The sequence below is a fragment of the Pipra filicauda genome, unplaced genomic scaffold (genome assembly GCF_003945595.2).
Source record: "Pipra filicauda isolate LSUMZ 115617 unplaced genomic scaffold, ASM394559v2 scaffold277_size1012519_pilon, whole genome shotgun sequence".
Classification (NCBI taxonomy): domain Eukaryota; kingdom Metazoa; phylum Chordata; class Aves; order Passeriformes; family Pipridae; genus Pipra; species Pipra filicauda.
Window position 1 is genome coordinate 738874 of NW_024104395.1, and position 22531 is coordinate 761404.

The following is a 22531-nucleotide window of genomic DNA, read 5'->3' on the forward strand; positions in this document are numbered from 1 at the left end:
AATCAAGAGAGACTTTTTAAAAGGGCATATAGTGATAAGACAAGGGAGAATGAATTCAAACTAAAAGAGAGTAGGTTTAGATTAGATTTTAGGAAGAAATTCTTCACTGTTTGGGATGGTGAGGCACTGGAACAGGCTGCCCAGAAAAGTTGTGGAAGCCCTATCCCTGGAAGCATTGCAGGCCAGGTTGGATGGGGCTCTGAGCAATTTGAGTGACTTAGTGAAATGCTCAGAAACATGTGGAGGAGGAAGATACAGACAGGTGTTCGCAAACAACTTCGTTAGTGGGGCTTAATATCTTATTATTTGGCAACTGTGCTAGGGGTTTTCATGTGTTCACCCAAACCAGACAAATTGCAAAGTCAAATTCACTGGCTGGAATTTCTGTGAACATAAATTTATTCTGCACTCTCTTAAGTGTATTCTCAGCTGTTAGTAAATAACACAATCCAATGCTTCTGTTTTACTTGACTCAAATTCACCAAGTACAGGATGGTGATTTAGAAATTGGTTGAATTGTTCAATATTTGGAGATGGGTTTACTTTTTATTCGATGATTTTAAAGAACTGGGCTGTTTTCAGAGAGGGTAATAGAATCCTGTTTGACAAGAAACTTTATCAGCAAAAAAATTCTTTCTGTCTGCTTCACCTGCCTCTGCTGATTTTACCAGGCATGGCAGAGTATAGCTTCTTGCAGAAGGCTTCCTAATGCTTCTGATGCAGGCCATCATTTGTGAGCCAAGGAAAAGCTGCATTAAATTACTGTTCTTACTGTCTTATCTGTTAACATGATACTTGTCTAGATAGCCTAGTCTTGCAGCCAGAGCAGGAAACAATTGCCAAGCTCTTGAGGAGTTAGTGTTTCTTATTCCTGCAAAAAGCATATTGGGTACTGGTGGCACACTAATTTATTTAAAAAATGGTTGGGAAATGTGGTTGGGGATGGTTATTGAAAAGAATATGGAGAGGAAAAAAATAAATTGGTAACTTTTGGGAGTCCTTGATGATAAAGGAAGCAGACAGTGGGTTATAATCACAACTAGATACAGGCTCAATCAAGAAGTGTAATTTCTGGAAATGGTAAGGATCAAGGTGAGAGAAACAGCACTGCCCTTCTCATTCCCCAGAATTTTAACCAAGAATTATACAGGGTCATTGTGAAGCATGATATCTACTGTTTTCTAACTTTTTATGTAAATGTAGAAACTGTCTTCTGCAGGACTTGGAGCTTTCTGAATTTATGTAACCTTTCTAGAAAGGCCTTTGTTTTGTCTTTTAATGTAGAAAGGTACTTATTCTGAATATAGTTTACTGACTCTAGGATTTTTTTCATAAAATTGCTTGTGGTTTGAAATCTAAAAGGTACTTTCATGTTTTCAGGCAATCCCTGTCCAGCAGAGGTTAAAAGGCCAATTTGCCACAGGGGTTAGGACCTTGCCTTTTTCAGCTGAGTACTTGGTTGAAATCAACAAAGTTTTGCTGGCCATGGCTGATGTTGAACTTCTGCTGAATGCACCAGAACTAAATACTGGCATCTATGAGGATTTTTCATCTCAGGAAGATGCACTGAAGGTACTGCATGCCTAAACATTATATTTAGAGTGGAGAAGAGAACAGCAGAAGAAAGACCCTCACCTTAGCAATTGTATAGCTGTATTTCTGTTCTTGCTCCATATGTTTGGGATCAAAATACACTGAAAATTAAAAAACAACAGTTCTGTTGACAAATTTTTTTTTCTATGCATAATCTGGATACGAAGTGCAGCGCATGAAAGCTGGGTGGGAGGTTGAGGGAGCAAGGTTTAACTTGTTGGAGACACTGTTGTGTTTTGCATCACATAGTCTGCATAACATGTATAGAAATGCTAAAGCCACTCTCCTTAACATTCCTGCTTGATCTTCTTAATACAGCTACTGGTTTTATGTTGTGTGAAAACAATTGCTCACACAGGAGGAAGGAGAAAGGGAAATTCTTCACTTTTTACGAAGCTGTATATGAGGCCACAAGATGACGGTCCCTATTTTAATTAGCAAAGCATCAATGTGCATTCAGTTTTAAACTCTCACTTCTTATTGTTAGCCCCTTTCAAAAGGGGATGAAGAAAGTATGTTTGAAAATACTGAATCCTGCTGTCAAGTGTGAGTAAAGTATGTAGAAGTCTGAGTCCCAATTAATTCTGAGCATACAAAAGAGCACGATACAGAGATTACTCCAGAAAACATCCATTGGAGTTGGGAATTAGACATGGTGTGGTGCAGTGTAGATGTTCCTCCCTGGATTGGGAATCATAGCAGGGTCCATGTTTGAGGTAGTCAGGCTTTGCCTCTCACCAAGAGCCAGATCAGATGTTTCTGCAACTGTTTTACAGGTCCCTTAAAAGCTTTTCAGAATTTCAGTCCACTTTTCTGACCTGGTTTTCTTTCTGCTGTGTACATGCTTCCATTTTTCATGTTTTGTTTTCTTATATAGTTTGCATAAGCAAATAGAGGAATGATGCCAGCCTTTGACAAAGTGGGCAACCTTTCTGTTTAGTTGATGATATTATCATGTCCCTGTTTACTCTGTTTCTATACTCCCTTGAGTACAACTAGGAGTGTTTATTTTAAGATGGGTTTTAAATACTACATTTTGGTGCAAGTGTCTCATCTGATTTTGAAGTTTAGGTATATTCTAAGGATGTTTTCAGAAGAAGCAAATAGCAGAGCATAGGATTTTTAGAAGCGTTACTCTTTTAAATTCAAAAAGATAAGTAAATTCCACTGTATGTAGGGACTCTTTGTCCTCTGAATACCAAGGCAGTCTTACAACAGCATCTGGTTTAAAGGAATTTTCACATCATAGTTCAATGATATTTGAGATTGATTACCTTATCTTTATCATTTATATCTGAAACCTTTATACTTTTGGAGTTCCCTGCAAATGGGAGGCCACATGAAGCATAATAAAAAAATATTGTGGTCCCTTTTTTACGTAAGGAGTGAGTATGTTCAGTGTCTTCATGATATGGGCAGATTTGTTTAATAATGAAGATACTGCTGTTTTGAGAAATATGGTGTGCCCCTTTACCTTAGGGAAAAATTTGATGTATAAAATATTTCATCCTCTTTGTAAAAATCTGAGAAGGACACATGTTTAAAAGGGTGTGATGAACTATTCAGTTCAGTTGCTAAAATAGATTTAAACTGTAAACTGCTGATACAGCTGGTCATGGTCTTATTGTAGACGCTGATTTTTGGAATAGCATTTTGAAGAGATTGCTTTTTGGTGCATGTGTGCTTTTTGTTTTTTTTTTTATATTTCCTGCTGGTGTTGACTTTACTAATGCCTTGTGTCATTACTGTGCTTCCAGAACATAAAAGATATTTTGGATAAACTTGGGGATCAAATTGAAGTCATACATGAGAAGCAGCCTGATGTTATATTAGAAGCATCTGGACCTGAGGCAATACAAATAGGAGATGCACTAACTCAGTTGAATGCAGAATGGGACAGAATTAATAGAATGTACAATGATCGTAAGTGGTAAGTCAAGGGTGATTGGTCTCTGTGACCACGTGGTAAATATTTTATGTACACATTTATATAAGTGTTTTTCAAATCTACCTTACTGATGAAGATGAGTTTGGGAGTAATCAGCTTTAATATTTAGCACTGCAAAGTAATTTCTGAAATTATTGAATATTGAAACTGTTAACATGCAAATTGTAGTTTGAAGATGATTGTTTCTACTTTATAAAATAGAATGTTTTGTTTATCAAATAGAATGTTTTGTTTTTGTAAAGGTATCACAAAGCAAAGTTCTAGAAGAATAGAGTTGAGTAGGACATTTTATAACAAAGAATTTAAGGCTGATTTTTTGAAGGAGGGAAAGAGTTTGAAGGAATGAAGTCTTCAAAACACAGCACCTATGGTAGTTGTCAATACTATTTGTTGTACTTAATTAAAGATGAGAAATGACAAGATCAGAAAATTTTGTGATTGAGAAAACAAGGGAATACTGAAACCAGTGCTTAAGAAATATGTATTTCTTATTTTCTTTCCACAAATTTCTCCCCACTCCTTACAGAAGATACTCTAAACCAAAAATATTTTATCTGAATCTAATTTAAAGTACCGCATCCTAATTTTAAGTGTTTAAAACCAAACTCAATACTATGTAGTCAAACTTGGTAAAGTGTGTTAGATGAGTATTTTAAGTTGGAATTTGTAAAAGTGTGAAACTATGTGTTCAGGGAGTTACCACTAAGCTGAAGGTACTCACACTGCAAACAGCAGTAGACACTAAGATTGCTGCTGTGCAAAAAAACCACCTTAATGACTGAAAATTATTCTATGAAATTTAAAATTAAATGCAGAGGCTCATACTGTAGTTAATTTGCTTTTACAGTATTGGCTTTTCAATGGTAATTTAATGTAATGGATGATGCAGAAGTTCTGCAGAGCATAAAGTTATGCCTAGCCATGTTCATTGGCTTTGTAGCACTAGAAATCCGATACCACATACCTGTGATAGTGTATTTTGAAGAGATATTTTTAAAAAGAGTGTGTATTACATAAGCTGATGTTTTCAACTCTTTCTCAGAGCACTGATGTATGCATAGGAATATAATTGTCTAAGTAGTGGCTTGCAGAAATTCTGGGCCACTCGATCAGTGAAGGATCAAGATTTCTGATAACTCAGCAGGCAAAGTTATTTCACTGTGAGTTTAAGTAGAAATCAGTGATGCTAGCTAGGTACCACTTTCTGTGCTCTCTCTAGGAGCTCATGGTCACCTGCTGTATTTGGAGACAACTGCTCCAGAATCTGATGCCCACCCATATTCATATGCCTGCAGCTATTTTATTACCCTCATAGATATAGTATGCACTAAGCTTTAGTTATGCCTGTTTTTCCACCTGTAACTTACTTGAGAAGCTTTAACTAATATTTTAATTTTGTAAGTATGAGTACAGTTTCATTTACTACTCAGATTTGGTTTGATTAAGTAGACAGGGTTAACCAGAAACTTGGTCTTCTCATTGAAAAAGTTAAGTTTAGTGTTTATGAATAGCTGGCAAAATGCAACAGATTACCTCCTCACTTACTTCACTGAGTACACATTAATCTTGAACTTCATGAAGTTTGTAAAGCTCTGCATCTTAGTGAGAATATTATGGGGCTTGATTTTTCACACCAAAAGGGACTACTGTACTAGCAGTTTAGAGAAATGATAGACAACTTCCTGAATGTATAATATGCTGAAGTATGTACTTTGATTAATGAAGACATTATTAGTCTGAATATTAAAATGCTGTATTTTGGCATTAGTTTTTTTATACCCTTTCTGTTATGAAGAAGAACTTTTAGCCAAATTTAATCTTGCTTTTCCTAGTGTTTTCCTAGGTAAAAGCTAGATGACTATCTCCTTAATCATCTTTCCCTTTTTTCTATTTCTGGAGTGGATGGAGATTTTGACATTAGGAGAAATGGCATCTGAACCTTGTGGCAAAAGATTTAGTTTTCAGAGACAGTAAAGATTTTGTGATTGAGTGCCAGCTAAGTAGAAAAACCTTTGATAAAGGCTCTGATGTAGCCAAGCACAAGTTGAATTAAATTGTTAGCTGACTACTTAGAAACTTAGCTAAATCCAGTTGACCACAGTTTGACTTGAACATATGTATAGAGTAAAATGTGTGTGTGTTTTGTGTGTATGTATGGGCTTAATGCTTTGCTGAGCTTCTTGTAACAGTGATGTTTTGCCAGTTCTGCTCCTTCTGCTGGGGACTTCCCCCCCGTGCTAAAAGTGTTAGTGTCTTGGGAATGAATTGTGGTTTGGAAGCAGTGGATTCCTCCTGTGGAAGAAGCAATGAATAGCCAAGTCATGGTGCAATAGTCATAGGACTTGGTACTTCTACCTTTCAGCAAGACAGTCTCTAAGGAAACAGCAGCATGTGCATCTGGCTCAAAACTGGAGTAAAACTTTGTCTTGTTGCTCAAACTACTGATGGAACTGTAGTCTCACAACACAAATGGAAGGAGTTAAAGCTTTATATCTCAGTGTTCTCCTGACGTTTTAAAATTTTGGATTCTGAAAAAGTCACATGGTCAAAACTCCCTCAAAAACTTTAATTTTTAAGGAAGTAATAGGACATTCTTTTAATCTGTTTTAACTGCGTAGAATATATCTTCTCATTAAATGTGGAATCAGATACTATCATGAGATAATATGTTCAGTTAGACTGAAATATACCTGAGAAATAAAAGGAGATTGAGATTTGGGGTCAGTCTACAGGTTGGTCTAGGATGTTGAATCAAGATATGTGCAGGAAACTGTAATGGTAGAACTAGGAGATAAGGGTAGAAAAATTTAAGTAGAGATTTTTAAGACTTCTTTATCAGAATTGGCCAATATGAATAATAATAATAATAATAACAAAGCCCTGTATGTATCAAGAAATATGGATATCTTTTAAAAATGAGATATAATTTTGATGAAAATAATCACCCTAGGAACTCTGAGATTGTTGAATTTAATTAGTGAAAAAAAAAATAGATGCAATGTTAGCTCTTTAAACTTTGGGTTTAGATATCTTTGATGTTATGCTACTAATTTCAGATTGTATCTACATATATGCAATAACCCTGGAATCTCTACTGTTGCAATTATTTAAGCCAAAAATAATGGGCTGCAAATGAGATTGTTCCTCTGTCACGTTAGAGGGTCCTGCGAATAACAGAAAACCTGACCTCCTATGTCTTGAAAAATGACTGTTTTTATTGGTTTGGAATAGTTAACAATCAACAAATAGAAAGCAAGCCACTCTATTCCTTTCTGGCATGGTTTTCTTGTTTAGTTTTCTTGTTTAGCATTCATGCTCTGATTTTGTTAGCTTGTTAATATAAGAGAACTCTCATTTTGTTAAAAACCAGCCTTCTGACTGTGATAATTCCACTTGCTCCACGCTACAAAATGTTGCCCTTCAAGTTAAGCTACACATTAATTTGAGGCTGCAAAGTTGATGACAATGAAATCCCTGTTAAATTATTGTGTGATTAAAATGTATAAGACCTACTTATGCATGCCCACTGGTATGGTTTTATATAATCAAAATCACCTTCACTTAATAAATTCTGGGCACCAGCACCCCATAGCTTATGAAGGAGAAAAAAATCTGAGCAATTAATCATATTTCATGTTTCGCACTGTCTCATATCTGACATGTTTCATGATAAAGAAAAAAAGGGTTCTGCAGACTGATTTGATGTAGCTAATCAATCTTTATTTTTTAAGTGATTGAAACAAAAGTTTGCTTAGGACTGCCCTTTTTTCCTTCATCTGGAAGTTAACAACAGTCTCTGCTGTTGGCTTTCACCAGCTGCTACTATGCCAGGAAGCCTTCAGTACTAGGACTTGGTTAACCAGGCTGTATACTAGCCTTTCTGTTCTGCAGGGCAAGTTTCTACTGGAGTAGGATTCTTAACCTTTTCTCTAAAGTGGTTTGGATAACTTTTCAATCCTTTGTTTTCAATCAGTTGCTTTGACAGAGCGATTGAGGCATGGAGGCAGTTCCACTGTGATCTCAATGATCTCTCCCACTGGATAACGGAAGCTGAAGCGTTACTAGCCGATGCCCGTGGTCCGGATGGCAGCCTGGAGCTGCAGAGAGCTGGGCTGCACCAGCAGGTATGTGCGATTTGTGCGTAAAGCGAGCAAGCTGGGAAAAGTCTAGACTTCTGTCTAAAATTGTAGTTTTCTATACAGACGTATGTATTAGCAGCGAGGCTGTGCAATTACACTTTAAAAAGTGGTAACTCTTAAAATTTCTATTTCAGTTGCAGTGTAAAACTATTCTTGGGGCAGAGCTTCACTCCTTATACTGTGGGGTTTTATGATCTCTCATAGTATGGATAGGTTTGAGATAATTTGATAATTCAAATGTTGGCATAATTTATGTCAGTTTATAAATTCTGTTACAGCTTCAAAAAATATGTCAATCAGTTAAAAAAATCCAGTATATTATTTCACTTACTTTCCTCTCATAATTAAAAAATGGATCCAAATGATGGTCAATTATAACTTAGCTAACTTTAAACAAATAACTTTGGAAGATACTGCCTTGTATAAACAATCTAGAAAAGGAGTCTTATCTTATGTTGTATTTTTCAGACTTTAGTTCTGGAATTTAGTTCTCTGATGTCTTTTTAGTTATTTTATTTCCTTTTAAATAAGGCGAAGAAAGCATAACTTTAAGGATCAGATTTTTTTTTTTCTTTTGAGAATAGTAGTTATCCAGGTGTCAGGTGTGTGTTGCAAAAGAAAAGTAAGTTCTATCTAAACCACAGCTTCTGTTTTATCCTTGTTGCTGCTTGAAGTTTCCTTCTGGGGCATTTCCCTTCTCTTTCTTGAATCATCTTATTCCTAATCAAGTTGCAAAGAAATTTTTGCTAACAAGGTAAAATTTTTGTAGTGGTTAGGGATATTTGAAGGTTTAATCCTGACATCTTTTGACTTTCTTTAGCTTAATGCATTTTCTGTGTTGTCTGGGACCGTGACAGCACAGCCATAATTATCCTAGCTAAAATACTCTGAAGTTAAAGAAAAAGTTAGGGGCATAGGTTATGAAAAGAACTGGTAAAAAATGTCATACCATCTGTTAGTACTATTAGGAAGTGTTTTACATTGAGAAAAGGAATCAAACATGAGTGTAGATTTTAACACTGGTGGTTTAAATGAATTCATGTGATCCTAAGTAGTATTTGGTGGTCTATTCTGTCTCACTATCTTTTTATGACACTCATAAACTTAAACTAGATTCAACAACAGAACATTAATAACTTAAATCAACAGCATCCAATTCTAAGTAAGATGGCTTTAAGTACCTGTTTTGGTAAAATAATATGCACCCAGGATTTGTCTTGCATATCATGAGCCACAGATCAAAGTCACTTTAGGTCAGTAATAAAATTTTGTGTGGCTTTTACGTTTCTGACAGGAACTTGAAGAGGGAATCAGCAGCCATCAGACCAGTGTTTCAGCTTTGAACAGAACTGGGGAAGGGATCATACAGAAACTGTCTGCTACTGATGGGAGCTTCCTACAGGATAAGCTGGCAGGATTGAATAGACGCTGGAAAGCAATCACCACAGAGGTCATGGATAGACAACAGAGGTAATAAGTTAATCAAAAATTTGAGTGTCTGACCAGATGCAATAAGGAGAGACTCACTTAGAAGACTCTGGGAGAGATAGTGCATCCTATTGCATGCTGTCATTAATCTGAATTTTCCTGACATTCTGAGCTCTGTGTTTTGAACCACCTTCTAGAACAAATTTCTTGTACATGCACCTGCAGTTAACTCCTTAGTGAATCTGTGTTTAATACAACCCACAAAATGACAATCACAAAACTTTTCTTACAGTTTTTTTTTAAAAATAATTTCATTATAAAGTCAGACTTTTTTACGAAGAATTGCTCAGCTACTTTCTCTGTCTGAATCTGAACTGTACGTTACCTTGATTTCTATTTTAGCGTTGACAGAGATAGACTAATTGAAACAACTTGTATTGTTCTTGAATTTCCACAATTCTATAAAGTAAGATCTTTATGTAATTACATGTTTTTAACATCTCCTGATACTTTTATAATGTAATAAGATCTTTCTTAATTATTTAGTTTGAGATGTTTCATTAAAGCTTTGTGTGATTTATGAAAGTATTAGATATGTCCCTGAAACCTCCAAGGAGAAAGTTCAGTGACCCTACAGTGTTTTACAGTGATTAGACCTGAAGGTGTTGCCATTACTATTACTTATGTTTAATGTCTTCTGCAGTCTTTTAGAAGTCTATTTTGTTAATTTGGAACTGAAATTTGTCTGTTTCTAAGGCAGTATTATTAATTTGCAAATATCTTTCATTTTAATGATGATGATGGAATCTTTTGGCAGTAGAAATGAATCCTTTAAAATGCTCCAAGCATTGACAAACACTTGACTGTGGCGTCAGAAGTGATGTAGGACTGACATGCTGTATTCACTGCGGAAATGCATGTGGGCTTTTTGTTTTGCTTTTTAAGGCTGAAAGGAGAGAATCAGCAGCTGATAGAGTACAGAAAGAAGCTTGATGAGCTGCGTTGCTGGTTGGAAAATGCAGAAAATGCTCTGGACACAAGATTTACATTTGACCATGGAGAAAACTTACAAGAATTGAAGGCAAGATTGATTAATGCGTATATGTGTATACACCTGTATGTCTTATGCAAAGCATCAGGACATGGCTTTTGGGGAGGGGAATTTTCACATTGTAAATAGCCAAAGAAATATTATGGTTCTGTGAGACAGTTTTATGAGATTACTTACACACGCAAGATACCTCTCGAAATGAAGTTGGGTTAAGTTGGTAACTGTGTTATCTAGCCAGAAGATGGTATCTGTGTATGAGAATGTGAGAAATAGATATGCTACTGATAAAATTTAGCAAGTAGAGTTTAATTGGAGAGGATGTCTCCATCTCAACTTTATAATTGTTAAAACTTGGAGCAAAAAGCTGATAACCTTAAATGGTAAGTAAGCACCATTGTCCCATTTACTGAGTAGTTTTAATGCTTTTTTGCATGTGTAAGATTTTATTTAACCTGCTTTTTAAACTGTTGTGAAGGTTTTGTAAGTTTTTTCCAGTAGCAATAAATGTTGGTATTTGAATAGATGTTTTAATAATTTCTAGATTGAGCATAGAAACCAAAATAGAAGCTTTTCTGTTACATATTTCCAGGCAAATGTCTAAATATTGGAGTTAAAATACACTTAAACATGTATGCATTTTACTTCAGTCTAAAACTCTTCTGTCTCTTTTAGGTCTTAAGTGAAGAGATGGAAGTACAGGGTGACAAACTGGAATGGCTGAACAGAACTGAACCTGATGTACTTTTGGATAAAAATGTTGATCTTCAGGAAAAAGACCAACTTTCTGGTTGCTTGCAGTCCCTCAATGTGAGGTGGAACAAGGTGTGCATTTCTTGAGCACAGGGTACCTGAAGTTGAAAGGAGAGTGGTATATTTGGAATGATTATTTACCTTTTCATGTGTCTGTAGCATGTACATAAAATGACTTGAAAGCCACGCAAACATGAGCAGGAAATATACCCCAAACAATTTCTACGTGAAAACACTGGTGGGCATTTTTTCATCAGATTGAGTTATTTTAGTTAGCTTAGGGTTTTTTGTTGATTTTTTTTTCTTTCATATTGGCTTTCTTTTAAAAGATTAATCAAAAGTATTTATCAGCTGGATCAAAAATATTTTGCTGATTTGAGTCAAACAGTAGTGTATTAACTTGAAATTGAGAGTTACAATAAATCTTTACTGTTTAGGAAAATGGTATGCTTGCAGCAGTTAAGAGGAAAACAAATGAAGCTGTGGTAAAGCTTAGTGAAAAAATCTTATCAAATGTGTCTGGGATTCTTCCTGAGTGTAACTACTGTAAATTAGAAACTCCTGTGTTCAATCTCATTGGCAAGTATGTGACAAAAAACTCACTGGTTTTTTTTGTCAAGATTTTTTTTGTCAAGAAAATCTTGTCAAGAAACAAGATTTTTTTCAAGCAGAGTATGGAGATCCTAATGAAAAAGAATAGAATTATTTGAGATTACTTTATGGATTGTGGAGGTAAGAATTTATTGGGGAAAGGGGCTTTCTGATAGGTCAGGGAAAGAAAATGTGTTTTTTTACCAACTCAGCCATGAAAATGGGGATTCCCCAACTGCTTTGTGTATTACATTTCCATCATTGCCTTTTAAAAATATTTAAAAAGCAATTAGCCACATTTGTCTTCACTACAGTGCAGTTTAGTTGTAACATTTTTTCCTTTTTAAATTAATTCCCTATTTCTCTACTTTCATGTGACTGACTATAGATCATGCTTTGTATATCTTTTCTTCAAAGCATATTCAAATAATGAGTCATAGTTTTGGTGCTTAGACAGTAAAAAACATGTAAGCAACCTTTCTACAACATTTCATTTATTTATTTTCAATATTTAGGTATGACACTGGGATGTAGTGAAAAAACCACTTTACTACCTCTTGGCATTTTTATTTTTTTTTTAAAGAATACCTTCAAATATAATTGAAATATATCTGAGGCATGCCATTCTAACAGGCATGGTGTAGAATAGTTTGTTTTTCAGTAAGAGATTACACTTTTGCTGTTAATGTAGGCTGTGTTACTGGTTTTGTTTCTCTCTACTGGGCTGTAGGTGTTCAGAGAAGTGCCTGACAGAGTGAGAGAACTGGAGGCATTTGTTGGGCAGTCTCGTCTTGTTACACAGACAAAACCTTCTGGTGAGTGATCAGTCCTTCTACTCTGCTTAATTACATTCAGTTTAATCCTGTTTGCAGTCAAAAATAATCAAAAAACCCCTTCTCTATGAACTTAGACAAATGTAAATAAGACACGTTTGTAGAATTGCGCTCTCCTGGGGGCTACCTTCACATTATTATGGGAGAGGGGGGATGTTTGGGTAGGGAAAAAATCACTCTACTGTTCACAATTGGGGAAGTCTTTTGGAGTTCCTGTAAGAGTTTTGAAACAGAGAAATGTTTTAGTAAAGCTTAGACCTCCTCATAAGGAGCCAGTGTACTAGGTACAGAGTAAAAACCAAAATAGCTGTGCTTGTCACAGCCTGTTTTCCTGTGGATTTGTGGTCATACCTTTTAGTAATTAAGATCCACTAGGTGCTTTCCATACAGCTAATTATTTGTAAAGTATCTCCTGTGTGTAGGTACTTTGCAGTCCTATAAATAAAAGCCATTCTGCATCTTTTGGCTCAGTTTGGGACACAGATGGGTCTTTCTCATCTGCTAGATTCCTGAATCTTTTAGGGAAGGCTCTCTGAATATATATTCTTGCATCAGATGCTGACACTGGCCATATTTTCAAGTTGTTGAATGCAGTTCAGAGGATACAGATTGTAAACAAGATACCCAGGTATCTGTTTTAGAAAACTAGATAAAAAAGCCCTTTTCTGAAAGATTTTGCAACTTAAACTTCAGTAAATTGACTCTATTTTGTTTTTAATTCAGCATCACTAAACAAAATTTAAAAGAGGCAAATCAATTTTTGTGTAATCCTTTCAAAGCCTTGATTCAGCTTGTTTTTCTTTCATACAAGGTGTTTGTTAGGTAAAGCTCCTGGGTTTCATTGTTTGAGGGAAGTGTGAAGTACTGATGATCCAGCTTGATGTAACTTAATGTTTCTTGGAACTGGGACACAACTTCTGGAGTGAATTTTACTGTTCAGCTCATCCCTCACTTCTTTGCAGTGTCAGATTAAAGAGGTAGAAAGGATGTGGCTGAACTTGTCAGGCTGAATAGGCATCTGTCCCTTCTTCAGGCAGTTTTGTATTGCCAAATCCATGAAGGACTTATTGCGGAAACTTGACTGACTTTGCTTGAGTGAATTCTGAACCGAGAGTGGTGAAGACCTTTCTGCTGCATAATAGAAAAGTGAGGAAGGCAATTTTAGACATCTATCTTGAAAGTGTTGGGTTTCTTATGCTTAATAAGGGTCAGTTCCCTTTTGTGTCAAAGAGTATTTAGCTGTGTTCTGTTAAATTTAATGTAATTTTGTCTTTGCGAGTTTTCATCTTGTTTGTTTTGAATTCATGCTGAATCATTTGGCTGAGTCGTTGGCATGCAATAAAAAAAAAAGAAAAGCCTTAAAGGGGCTGTGGCAGTTTGAGCCACATTAAAAATCTAAAATCCAACTTCCAAGCTTCCCCCACCCCTTCTCAACAATTTATCCTAACACCGGAGAGAAACTTTCAGGCCAGAGGCTTCTGTAGGGGAAGGGAGAAGTATATACATTTATTTAGACAAATAAATACTATACAAACTAAAGGCAACTATATATATATATATTACATTACTATCAGTCAGTCCTTTCAAGCCCCTCCTTTAACTTTAGTCCAGGAGCAGCCAACAGGAGCTGCTGTTACATAGCAGCCTTTAAGGCTGATATGTAACACAGTCTGCTGTGGGAGTGTTCTGGGCTCCTGAACACTCCCTCCTCACCAAGTCCAGCAGTTGTTTGTTGTAGTCTCTCCTCCTCATGAAGTCCGAGAAGATAGCTTTGAGTCCTTGCTCTCCTGCTGCTGGTGATCTCTCCCTCTCGGTGTCCCACCTCGGTTCGTAGGCTGCTGCAGTGTAGCTTATCAGGTGTACGCATCCTGGAATCTTCATTCCTCTAAGTCAGTTTTTGGCTGCCTCCGGTCAGCTTCGACAGGCAACTCCCTAGCCTCTCTAGCCTCTCTTGGCCTGTCTCCAATTTCGCCTGGGATTCTTCTCCCAAGCACTGAGCTGATTTTAGGAGCCCGTCCACTTGGCTCTGCTCAAGTGCTGAGCCTCAAAATCCACCCCCCACCAGCCTAAATGCAGTGGGGGGAAAAAGCCCCCTAGCCTTGGCCACAGGCAGCTCGGTTCAGTTCTGCACTGTCCCAAGCGTCCCGCAGCTGCAGGGGGGGAAAGAAGGCCTAGCCTCCTCCCTCTTACCTCAGGTGCTGTGAATCTCTTCCTTCACAGCACACACTCCAAATGCTGACTCTAATTCTAGCCAAAGGCTGGAGGGGAAGAGAGGGAGCCCAACCACCCCCTGGCCTTGTCCACCTACACACAGCAGGCACCAACAGCAAAACAACCAAGACTGCAATGCCAACCGTTTCCGGTGCTGTGATATATGATTTTGAGCAGAAGCGAACAACATGAGTGGTGATTGGCTCTCCAGGGAATGCTGTCCTGGTACCCAGTCACCTCTGAGCCCCTCGAACTCTCAAGGGGGGCCAATTTCAAACTATGATAGGGGCAAAAGGAACTTCTGATTACTTTGTTTCTGTTTGTTGAAATACAATTTTTCCTGTGCTTTTCCTATAGATGCTATTGCATATTTATAGGAATTACAAAAAATCCATGTAATTGCCAGAACTGCATGTGTGGCCATGACTTCTTTTTTTTTAACAGAACCCCTAAACTCTGTTTCAGATATCCAAAAGGTGGTGCTAGCATCTTCTTCATTGGAAATTCCTGTTCAGATGCAGCAGGCTTTGGAACTTTCTGCACCTGCTGATCTGGACAAAACTAGAAGTGAGCTGGCTGACTGGTTGGTATTGATTGACCAGATGCTCAAGTCAAACATAGTCACTGTGGGAAATACTGAAGAAATCAATCGGACTATTGCACGAATGAAAGTATGTGCTGTTGTGAAGGCTAGTGGAAAATTGTCTCACATTTTAATAGTTTTTATATTAAGTAAAGAAATTAAAAGCAATAACGTGTTTAAAAACGGGGAAAACCCCCCCGACTGCAACAAAACGCATAACCTGAAAGTTGCATTTTAAGTGCTGTTATTACACTCTGTTTCCTGTTAATTCTTGTGTCCCTATGTGAGATAAACACCGCTATTTTTTTGTTTAAAACAAAGAAAATGGAGACTATCTCCTGAAAATGACACCTTTTGGGGATTTTATAGTTAAGTTGTATTGAAGACTTTGGAGCAGCATCATGATTGCTTGAAGGGTGACCTTTATGATTCACTCTTTATAGGTTTCTAATGAGTTTTGGTGTTAGACTAAACTGATTTCCACAGACATGCTAAAATGATTAAAAGTTGTAGCATAAATGCTTATGATGTAAATGTTTGTTTCTATTGATAGCTCATGCTATGCTGAGCCATGACCGAGGGCAGTATTTGTGAGATGTATGCAGCTGTTAAGGTTCATTTTATTTGACTTGATATCAATTAACATGAGTAACTGTAGAGTAGAAGCTGCAGGCTAAACAAGTGCTAAACTGATTTCGTGAATGTCTAACATAATTTGGAATTTGAAAGAATGTGATGTCCAGTATCTTTGGAAACACCTTGTTTTAACTGTGTAATATTTGCAATATGGGCTTCTGGCACATACCATAGTGAAATAACCGTGTTTTATATATTATATAGTCTGATTGTTCCTTCCTGTCCTTTTCCTTCTCCATCTTCCCCCCCTCCGCTGCTGCCTCTCATATATATAAATGAGGAGAGCTTGGAAGGAGGAAAATAAGTTACGGAAGAGTGAAAAACAGACACTAGAAAATATTGTGCAATGACTGTGATAACTGTGTGGTTTGTACAGGTTAACTTCCACCGCTGGATTTTCAGTAACTGCAATTTAGAATATTTTTGCTTTTTAAAGCGGTGCTATAATACTGTAACAATTCAGGGTTTACAATAATGATAAGACCAGGCATATACTTGTGGATGGAGACACATGTGGTTTTTTTAATTTTCAAGTAATACAGGTTAAGTTAACTAAATTCTACTTTTTGGACTTAAATCATATCTTAATTCTCAACAGATAACAAATGCAGATATGGACCATCGTCACCCTCAGCTTGATTCTGTTTTTACATTGGCTCAGAATTTGAAAAATAAAACTTCTAGTGCAGACATGAGGACAGAAATCACAGAAAAAAGTAAGTTTCTTCATATCTTGTTTCTTAAATTCTTGATTTTGAGCCTAGCTGAAGTTGCCTTCCTTGGAAAAAAAAAGAAAACTTAGCAGTTAAGTGGCTTTCACTTAAACTGTCTAACGAAAATTCCTAGACGAGAGTTGCCACTTGTTTTCTTGACGGACCATTTTTTCAAGTTCAAGGGTAAATATTTTTACTGGGATTTCAAAATATCTTGTAAACAACTTGAGAACTTGACAACCACAGACCCAGGGATGAGAATTTTATTTATTGAGAAATGGAGCTAATAGTGTATCTTTATTTTTGTTGAGCTTTGAGGCACTGGACATTAAAAAAAACATGAATGTGTTGATTTAGGACAATAGCTTTGTGTCCGTACTTTGAAAATTGTTGGCTAAGAGCTAGTAGAGATTTTTAAGTCACTGACATGTACTTGAAAATTTAATTTCCGATTTAAAGGTCTCCACTTGCTTTGTAATGTATTTTACAGGTACTTAAGGAAAGAAACATAGAACTGTAAAAATTTGAAACTAAGGGACAATCTCTTTTTTGAACTCTTAAGCTTTGAAGGTTGCTAAGATTAGAAAATTCATGCAGCAAGGAATACCACAGGAGTAAGAATGGAAAGATATATTTCCTTATGTTCTCCTCTGCAGTGTAGTTTTCCTTTACTTATGTCTACACGAATTTCTTTAGTGTCTGTAAGACTTGATGGAGATGACAGGGTCAGATAGAAAGCCCACAGATGGATGGTTTTTCTGGGGGTCTGATGAGATGGCATCTCCTGTCTGCGGTTGACAGGACTGTGGACTGGTAGGGGGAGTAAGATTCAAGGAAGCAACTTAGTTTTGTAGTTGCTCAGAACTAGGGGTCAGGTGGAAGCTTGAGGGGAGGAGAATAATAACCGTGGGAGTTGGTCAACAAGGGGACATCTGGTCAGTCACAAAACATTCCTGATTCTTTGGAAAAGCTGAAGAAGAAATAAAGGAACTGTATGTTGAAAATTTGTGTTCCCCTGTAGTCATGCCCATCCAAGGTGGGAAAAGAGAAGCTGTATATGCTGCTGGTTGAAACTTTCAGTAGATACCCTAGATGTGTGCAAACATTTTCTGTCTGTCATGCAACATAAAAAAATGAAGGTTTTGTTGCTGCTGACATTTGTAAATAAGTTTGCTTTTTGAAAAGTGAAGTTCAGGACTGCTTCAATGCACCTCATTGTTTAAACACTGAGTGGAATATACAGATGTCTGTGGAATATACAAACTTCTGTGAGTCTGCTGTATGTTGTTAGAGGAAGTTTAATTTCTCAAATAGTGCAAAACTGAGAAAAGCTTCCTTCTCTGGAACTTCCCTCTCAGTTGCTGCATGGTCACTGGGAGTTGAAAAAACAGTCTCATTGGGAATTCTTTCCAGTCCATCCGCCTTTGATGTCAGACTGGTGCCCTTGACAACTTTTTCTATGAACTTAACCTATTGAATGCACTGAATCCTGAGACTGCCAAGAATTTAACTTTTTCTGTCCTGTTTTGCTGGAGACTGAAAAACTGCTGAGACTTTCTCTCAGCAGTGCAGAGAGAAAGGTTAACCTGGCCATTAATAAGAAAAAGTATATGAAGAAGTATTCTTTCCATAATAATAATAATACTACGTAAACATAAAATATCTGTCTATTTCAACCAAGTTGCTGTTCTGGACAACTATTTCTCAGGGCTATATTTTTTTTCCTTCCAGCTTTATGAGAAGAGCCTAAGCACTTTGAGGCTTTTCTCTGCAGTTCATTAGCCAGCACACAGGGTGATAAGTCTTTTTTCCACTCCTGCTGTTTTTTGCTTTTGCTGTTTTGGTGAAACTACTGATCTCTCCCAGCAGCTGCTGGTTTCTTTTGACCATACTCTTTATCTAATATAGTAACATTTTTAAAAGTAAAAATCATGCTGTTATTTGCTGTTGGGTTACTGAAGCTTTCTTTTAAGTTCTTCTTCAGCATGACCTATATCATGCCTGAAAATTAATCCAGAAGCTACCTGTGGGTTGAAATTGAAGAATCTATATTGCACAGATTATTAGGTTTGTCCACCAGTAATATTTGCTCTGACAAGTGGGCTTTGCTGCCACAGTCTTTGAAAGCTTTGTGAAACTAAACAGAATATTGTTGAATGTATTAAAGAGATTTTCTGAAGCAGATCAAGCATAATGGCTTTGTATAATTGCAAGAAGTTAAAAAAATGTAAAAATCACTTAAATGGTTTTAACTTAAGCACAACTTTTGGCATTTTTACTTTATGGAAAGTTGAAGTGACTTGAGTGTCAAGAGCGTTAGTTTTCTCATAAAATTGCATACTTACTGTTAACATAAATACATTGGATGTCTCGCATACTGCCTACCTCTTGCTGCTCAGCGTACAGAGAAATCCATTTAGGTTTTTTTGGTTTTGCTTTTTTGCACTTACTTTTTTCACACATTCTTTTTTATCACATTCTTTAGTGATATAATTTGTTCCCTGTAACTGTCATGACAGGTAATAGGGAAACCTGTTTCTGCCTCTATAAACTTTCAAGTAATACACTTTTTTAATGATCTGTACGTATTCAGGAAAAGATATGATGCAATGCATTTTTGTCCAAAGACAGAGTCACTGCTTTTTGTGATGCACTCTTTTTTGTTCTAGACCCTTATGTTGTCTTTTTAACTCCTTGTTTATTAAAGGCTAAACTGTGTTTATCCATCATCTAATGTAACTATTTATTGAGAGAGGAATGGGATACTTGAAGGAAATGGGATGTGATCAATAAGTTCTCTGTTCTGCTGTGTCATCTACATAAGCCTGTAGAAACCCGCGGTGGAATTAAAGTGCCGAAGTAGGTTGTTGCTGGAGTGTTTCTGCCTTGGCCAGAATTGTAGTACACGTGACACTAGAATGCCTTCAACACACAGTAGTCTGGAATATTTAATCCAAGCTATCCAAGTATTTATTTACTTGTTTATTTGGCCTGGTTTAAATTACAGATGCAGAAAGAGGACTTGCTGGTTCTATCACCCTAAAATTGTGCTCCTTGGAGCCCTGCTGCTATCATATCTCTGCAGTGCAACTGCAACATACTTGCTTCCCACATGTGTGTACTTTAAAAGTAAAATAATGTGTTTGAAATGTTCCAGAAATAATAATTGTTACCTGTCTGCTGACCTGCTTAAAAAAGAGGAATCCAAAGACACCTGCATTTTTCATTTGCTTCTGTAAATATGTGAACTACATGGTGAACTAAAATACTGAGTATGAAAACTACCGCATTTGAAAATGAGTTATATTATTGCCTTTTGTCCCAAGAATTGTATGTATGGCTACTTGTTCGTTTGCCTCGTTTTTTTCATGTTCTGTATTGTCCTACACAGTGGAGAAACTGAAGAACCAGTGGGACAGTACCCAGCACGGTGTGGAAAGGCGGCAGCAGCAACTGAAGCATATGCTGGCTGACAGCATGCAGTGGCATGAGCAGAGGCAAGAAATGGAGCACCTCATGGAGCAGTGTGAGATCCGTCTGCGCATGCTCCTGCAGGCCCCGAAAGAGATGCTTGCCAGGCAGATTTCAGAGAACAAAGTAAGACCACTTACACGTATCTTTTTCCAGACCAGATTCCTCAGTCTGTGTAATGCTTCTGGATTCAATTGATGAGTGAATGTACAATTTAGTTGTAGCACTGCTTTGGCAATTCTGCCTCTTTTTGGGTATGATATATTCTAAATTGTCTGTATTTTTCAATATATTAGAATATATTAAAGACTCACATTCTGGCAGAGAAACAGGTGGCATGTGTGCATGTGTGTGTTTGAAAGCTTAGTTGAAATGAGTATAGTGCAGCATCAAATAAATGTTATTATGCAAAAAGCTTGAACCCTAGACCAATTAAAGTTTAATGATACAGCCACAGAATTTACTTCATAGAAATCTGTTAACAGTAGTTTAGTAAATCTGCTATTTAAAGTCATCCTGAATTTTGCTTCTCATGGGTACCATTCAACACTTCTTTTTTTTTTTTTTTTTTGATCCCATACAATCTTTAATGCTTTTTATATCACAGCAAACATGCTGTGATAAATCCGTAAATCTAGTATCCTTTGTCCTGGTGGCTCTCAGAAAAAGGGCAGGCAAGGGTAGCACAGTATGAGAACTAAAGAAACAAATCAACAAGGAGAGGCTCTTATTAGTGCAGTATTTAGAACAGAGCTATAATAAAGTTTAAAAAAGTATATGTGTATGTGTAGACACATTCAGGAAGGGGTGCAGCTGGGTGTGGAAAGAGGAAAAGGGTATTGTGAGAATTCCTTACCAATCCATAACTCTTACAGTAAACAATGAAGTTGAGTGTTTTTCATTTTCTATCTTTACCTGAACAGGGCATTAGGAAAGAACTATTAGGTGTGCTTTGCTTTCCTAAGTGAAAGCAGGCCCATGCCCAAACATATAGTACAGAGGCCAAAAGATGCAACTGGGCATTTACATGCAAATATTTTTTTCAGTTAGAAATAATCTTGGGTTCATCATAATGTCAAGTGAAGGCACATTATAAGTATCCTACCACAATAACCAAACACATTTAATGGGTTTTCTTAACTTAAAACAGAAAGAAAAAACATAAAAGAAGGAAATCAAATGCTGCACATTTCATTTACGCCACTTTTAGGTGCCACTTATCATAATATAAATTTATTCATGCTACACAAAATATGAAAATGTTTTTATTTCTGTTGCCAGTAAAATATAGAAGAAGATTTTTCTAACCTTTGGCAATTCTGGCAAATATAACTTCTGCCCACCTATTTGTGTTTTGATTAGTTCATTGTCAGGACACTTAATATCTGTAGATTTTCTCTTTAAGATTTTTCTTAAAGATGAAAAATATGCCCATTTTGCTTAAAAAAAAAAAGGCAAACCCAAGAGGCTTACAATATGATAAAATGGATAATATGAAAAATACTATGATTTTTATTTTTATCTGTCTCATTCTGGAATATCTTTTTAGCTTTTAGTACAGGATTTGCATAGAGGTGACATCACGGTAGCAGCATTCAATGATCTTTCTAATAAATTACTTCGAGAGTATCGTGATGATGACTCAAGGAAAGTGAAGGAAACCACTGACCAAATGAACGCTTGTTGGGTTAATCTGAACCAAAGGTAATTACAGTGATTCACTCTGCGTAGCAGTTTGTGTCTTAAATTTTCATTCAGTGTATACATGTATATTGCAGTTTCTTTTCTGCTCTGCTGAAGCATTTAGTGCTACTGTGCATAATTAGTCAATTACAGTCAAGGTCTTTTGATGGTTGAAATTCCCACAGTTCACCATGGAACACTTCTGTATGACTTCCCATTTATGTGACTTTTTTCTTTTCCCTCTTAAAAAAAAAAAGGTATTTCTCATGTTTAGTTTCAACTTTGCCTGTGGCTATTATTCTCTAAGTGTCTTTGAAGAGTTCCTCTCTTGTTCATTATGTATACTCTATGTATTTGTAGTTTGTTGCTGTCCTTTCTTTTAATAAGGCTGTAAGTATTCAGCTTGATCTTCCAATGCATTAATTCATTATGGCTTTTCATCTAATAGACACTTTCCCTGAATGGGGCTGTGCTTTGGGTTCCTGACCGTGGTGCTTCCAGCGCTCTCATCTAGAAAATAGTTGAACTGTCGGAACTAAAACTTAGTTGAAACTTCTTTCTATTAATCCTCTATTTAAGATGCATCTGCAGATATGTCTTAATGAAAATGAGGTATTTTCCTATGCATAAATTTTTCATGCAAGGTAATGTAATCTCTGCAGAAATGCTTTTTAGTATTTGATATTGATAGACAATTGACATTGAAAATAGTGTCTGACTCTGCAGCTTAAAAGACTATGTGCTTTGTGGTTAGAGGGACAGAGGACAAAACTGGTCCTGTTTATGTGGGAACGGGGAAGATGATAGCCAAAGTCTGTATATGCGTCTGTGTGCTTGTAAAAGGATGGGATGTCAGTTAAAGGAATGAAAATCCTAGGTAGTAAAGCTACTGAAGTTCATG

At 36.6% G+C, this 22531-nt stretch overlaps 1 protein-coding gene across 1 annotated transcript in view; it reads left to right on the forward strand.

Annotated features, from left to right (window-relative positions):
* Window positions 1-22531, forward strand: part of UTRN (utrophin) — a 365977-nt gene that overhangs the window by 134749 nt on the left and 208697 nt on the right. The window contains exons 41-51 of the mRNA XM_039382610.1: window positions 1381-1572; window positions 3351-3523; window positions 7515-7665; window positions 8975-9150; window positions 10054-10189; window positions 10832-10981; window positions 12231-12315; window positions 15010-15215; window positions 16362-16479; window positions 19868-20073; window positions 21497-21651. Of these exons, the coding sequence (XP_039238544.1) occupies window positions 1381-1572; window positions 3351-3523; window positions 7515-7665; window positions 8975-9150; window positions 10054-10189; window positions 10832-10981; window positions 12231-12315; window positions 15010-15215; window positions 16362-16479; window positions 19868-20073; window positions 21497-21651 (1748 nt within the window). The remainder of the gene's footprint in view (window positions 1-1380; window positions 1573-3350; window positions 3524-7514; window positions 7666-8974; window positions 9151-10053; window positions 10190-10831; window positions 10982-12230; window positions 12316-15009; window positions 15216-16361; window positions 16480-19867; window positions 20074-21496; window positions 21652-22531) is intronic.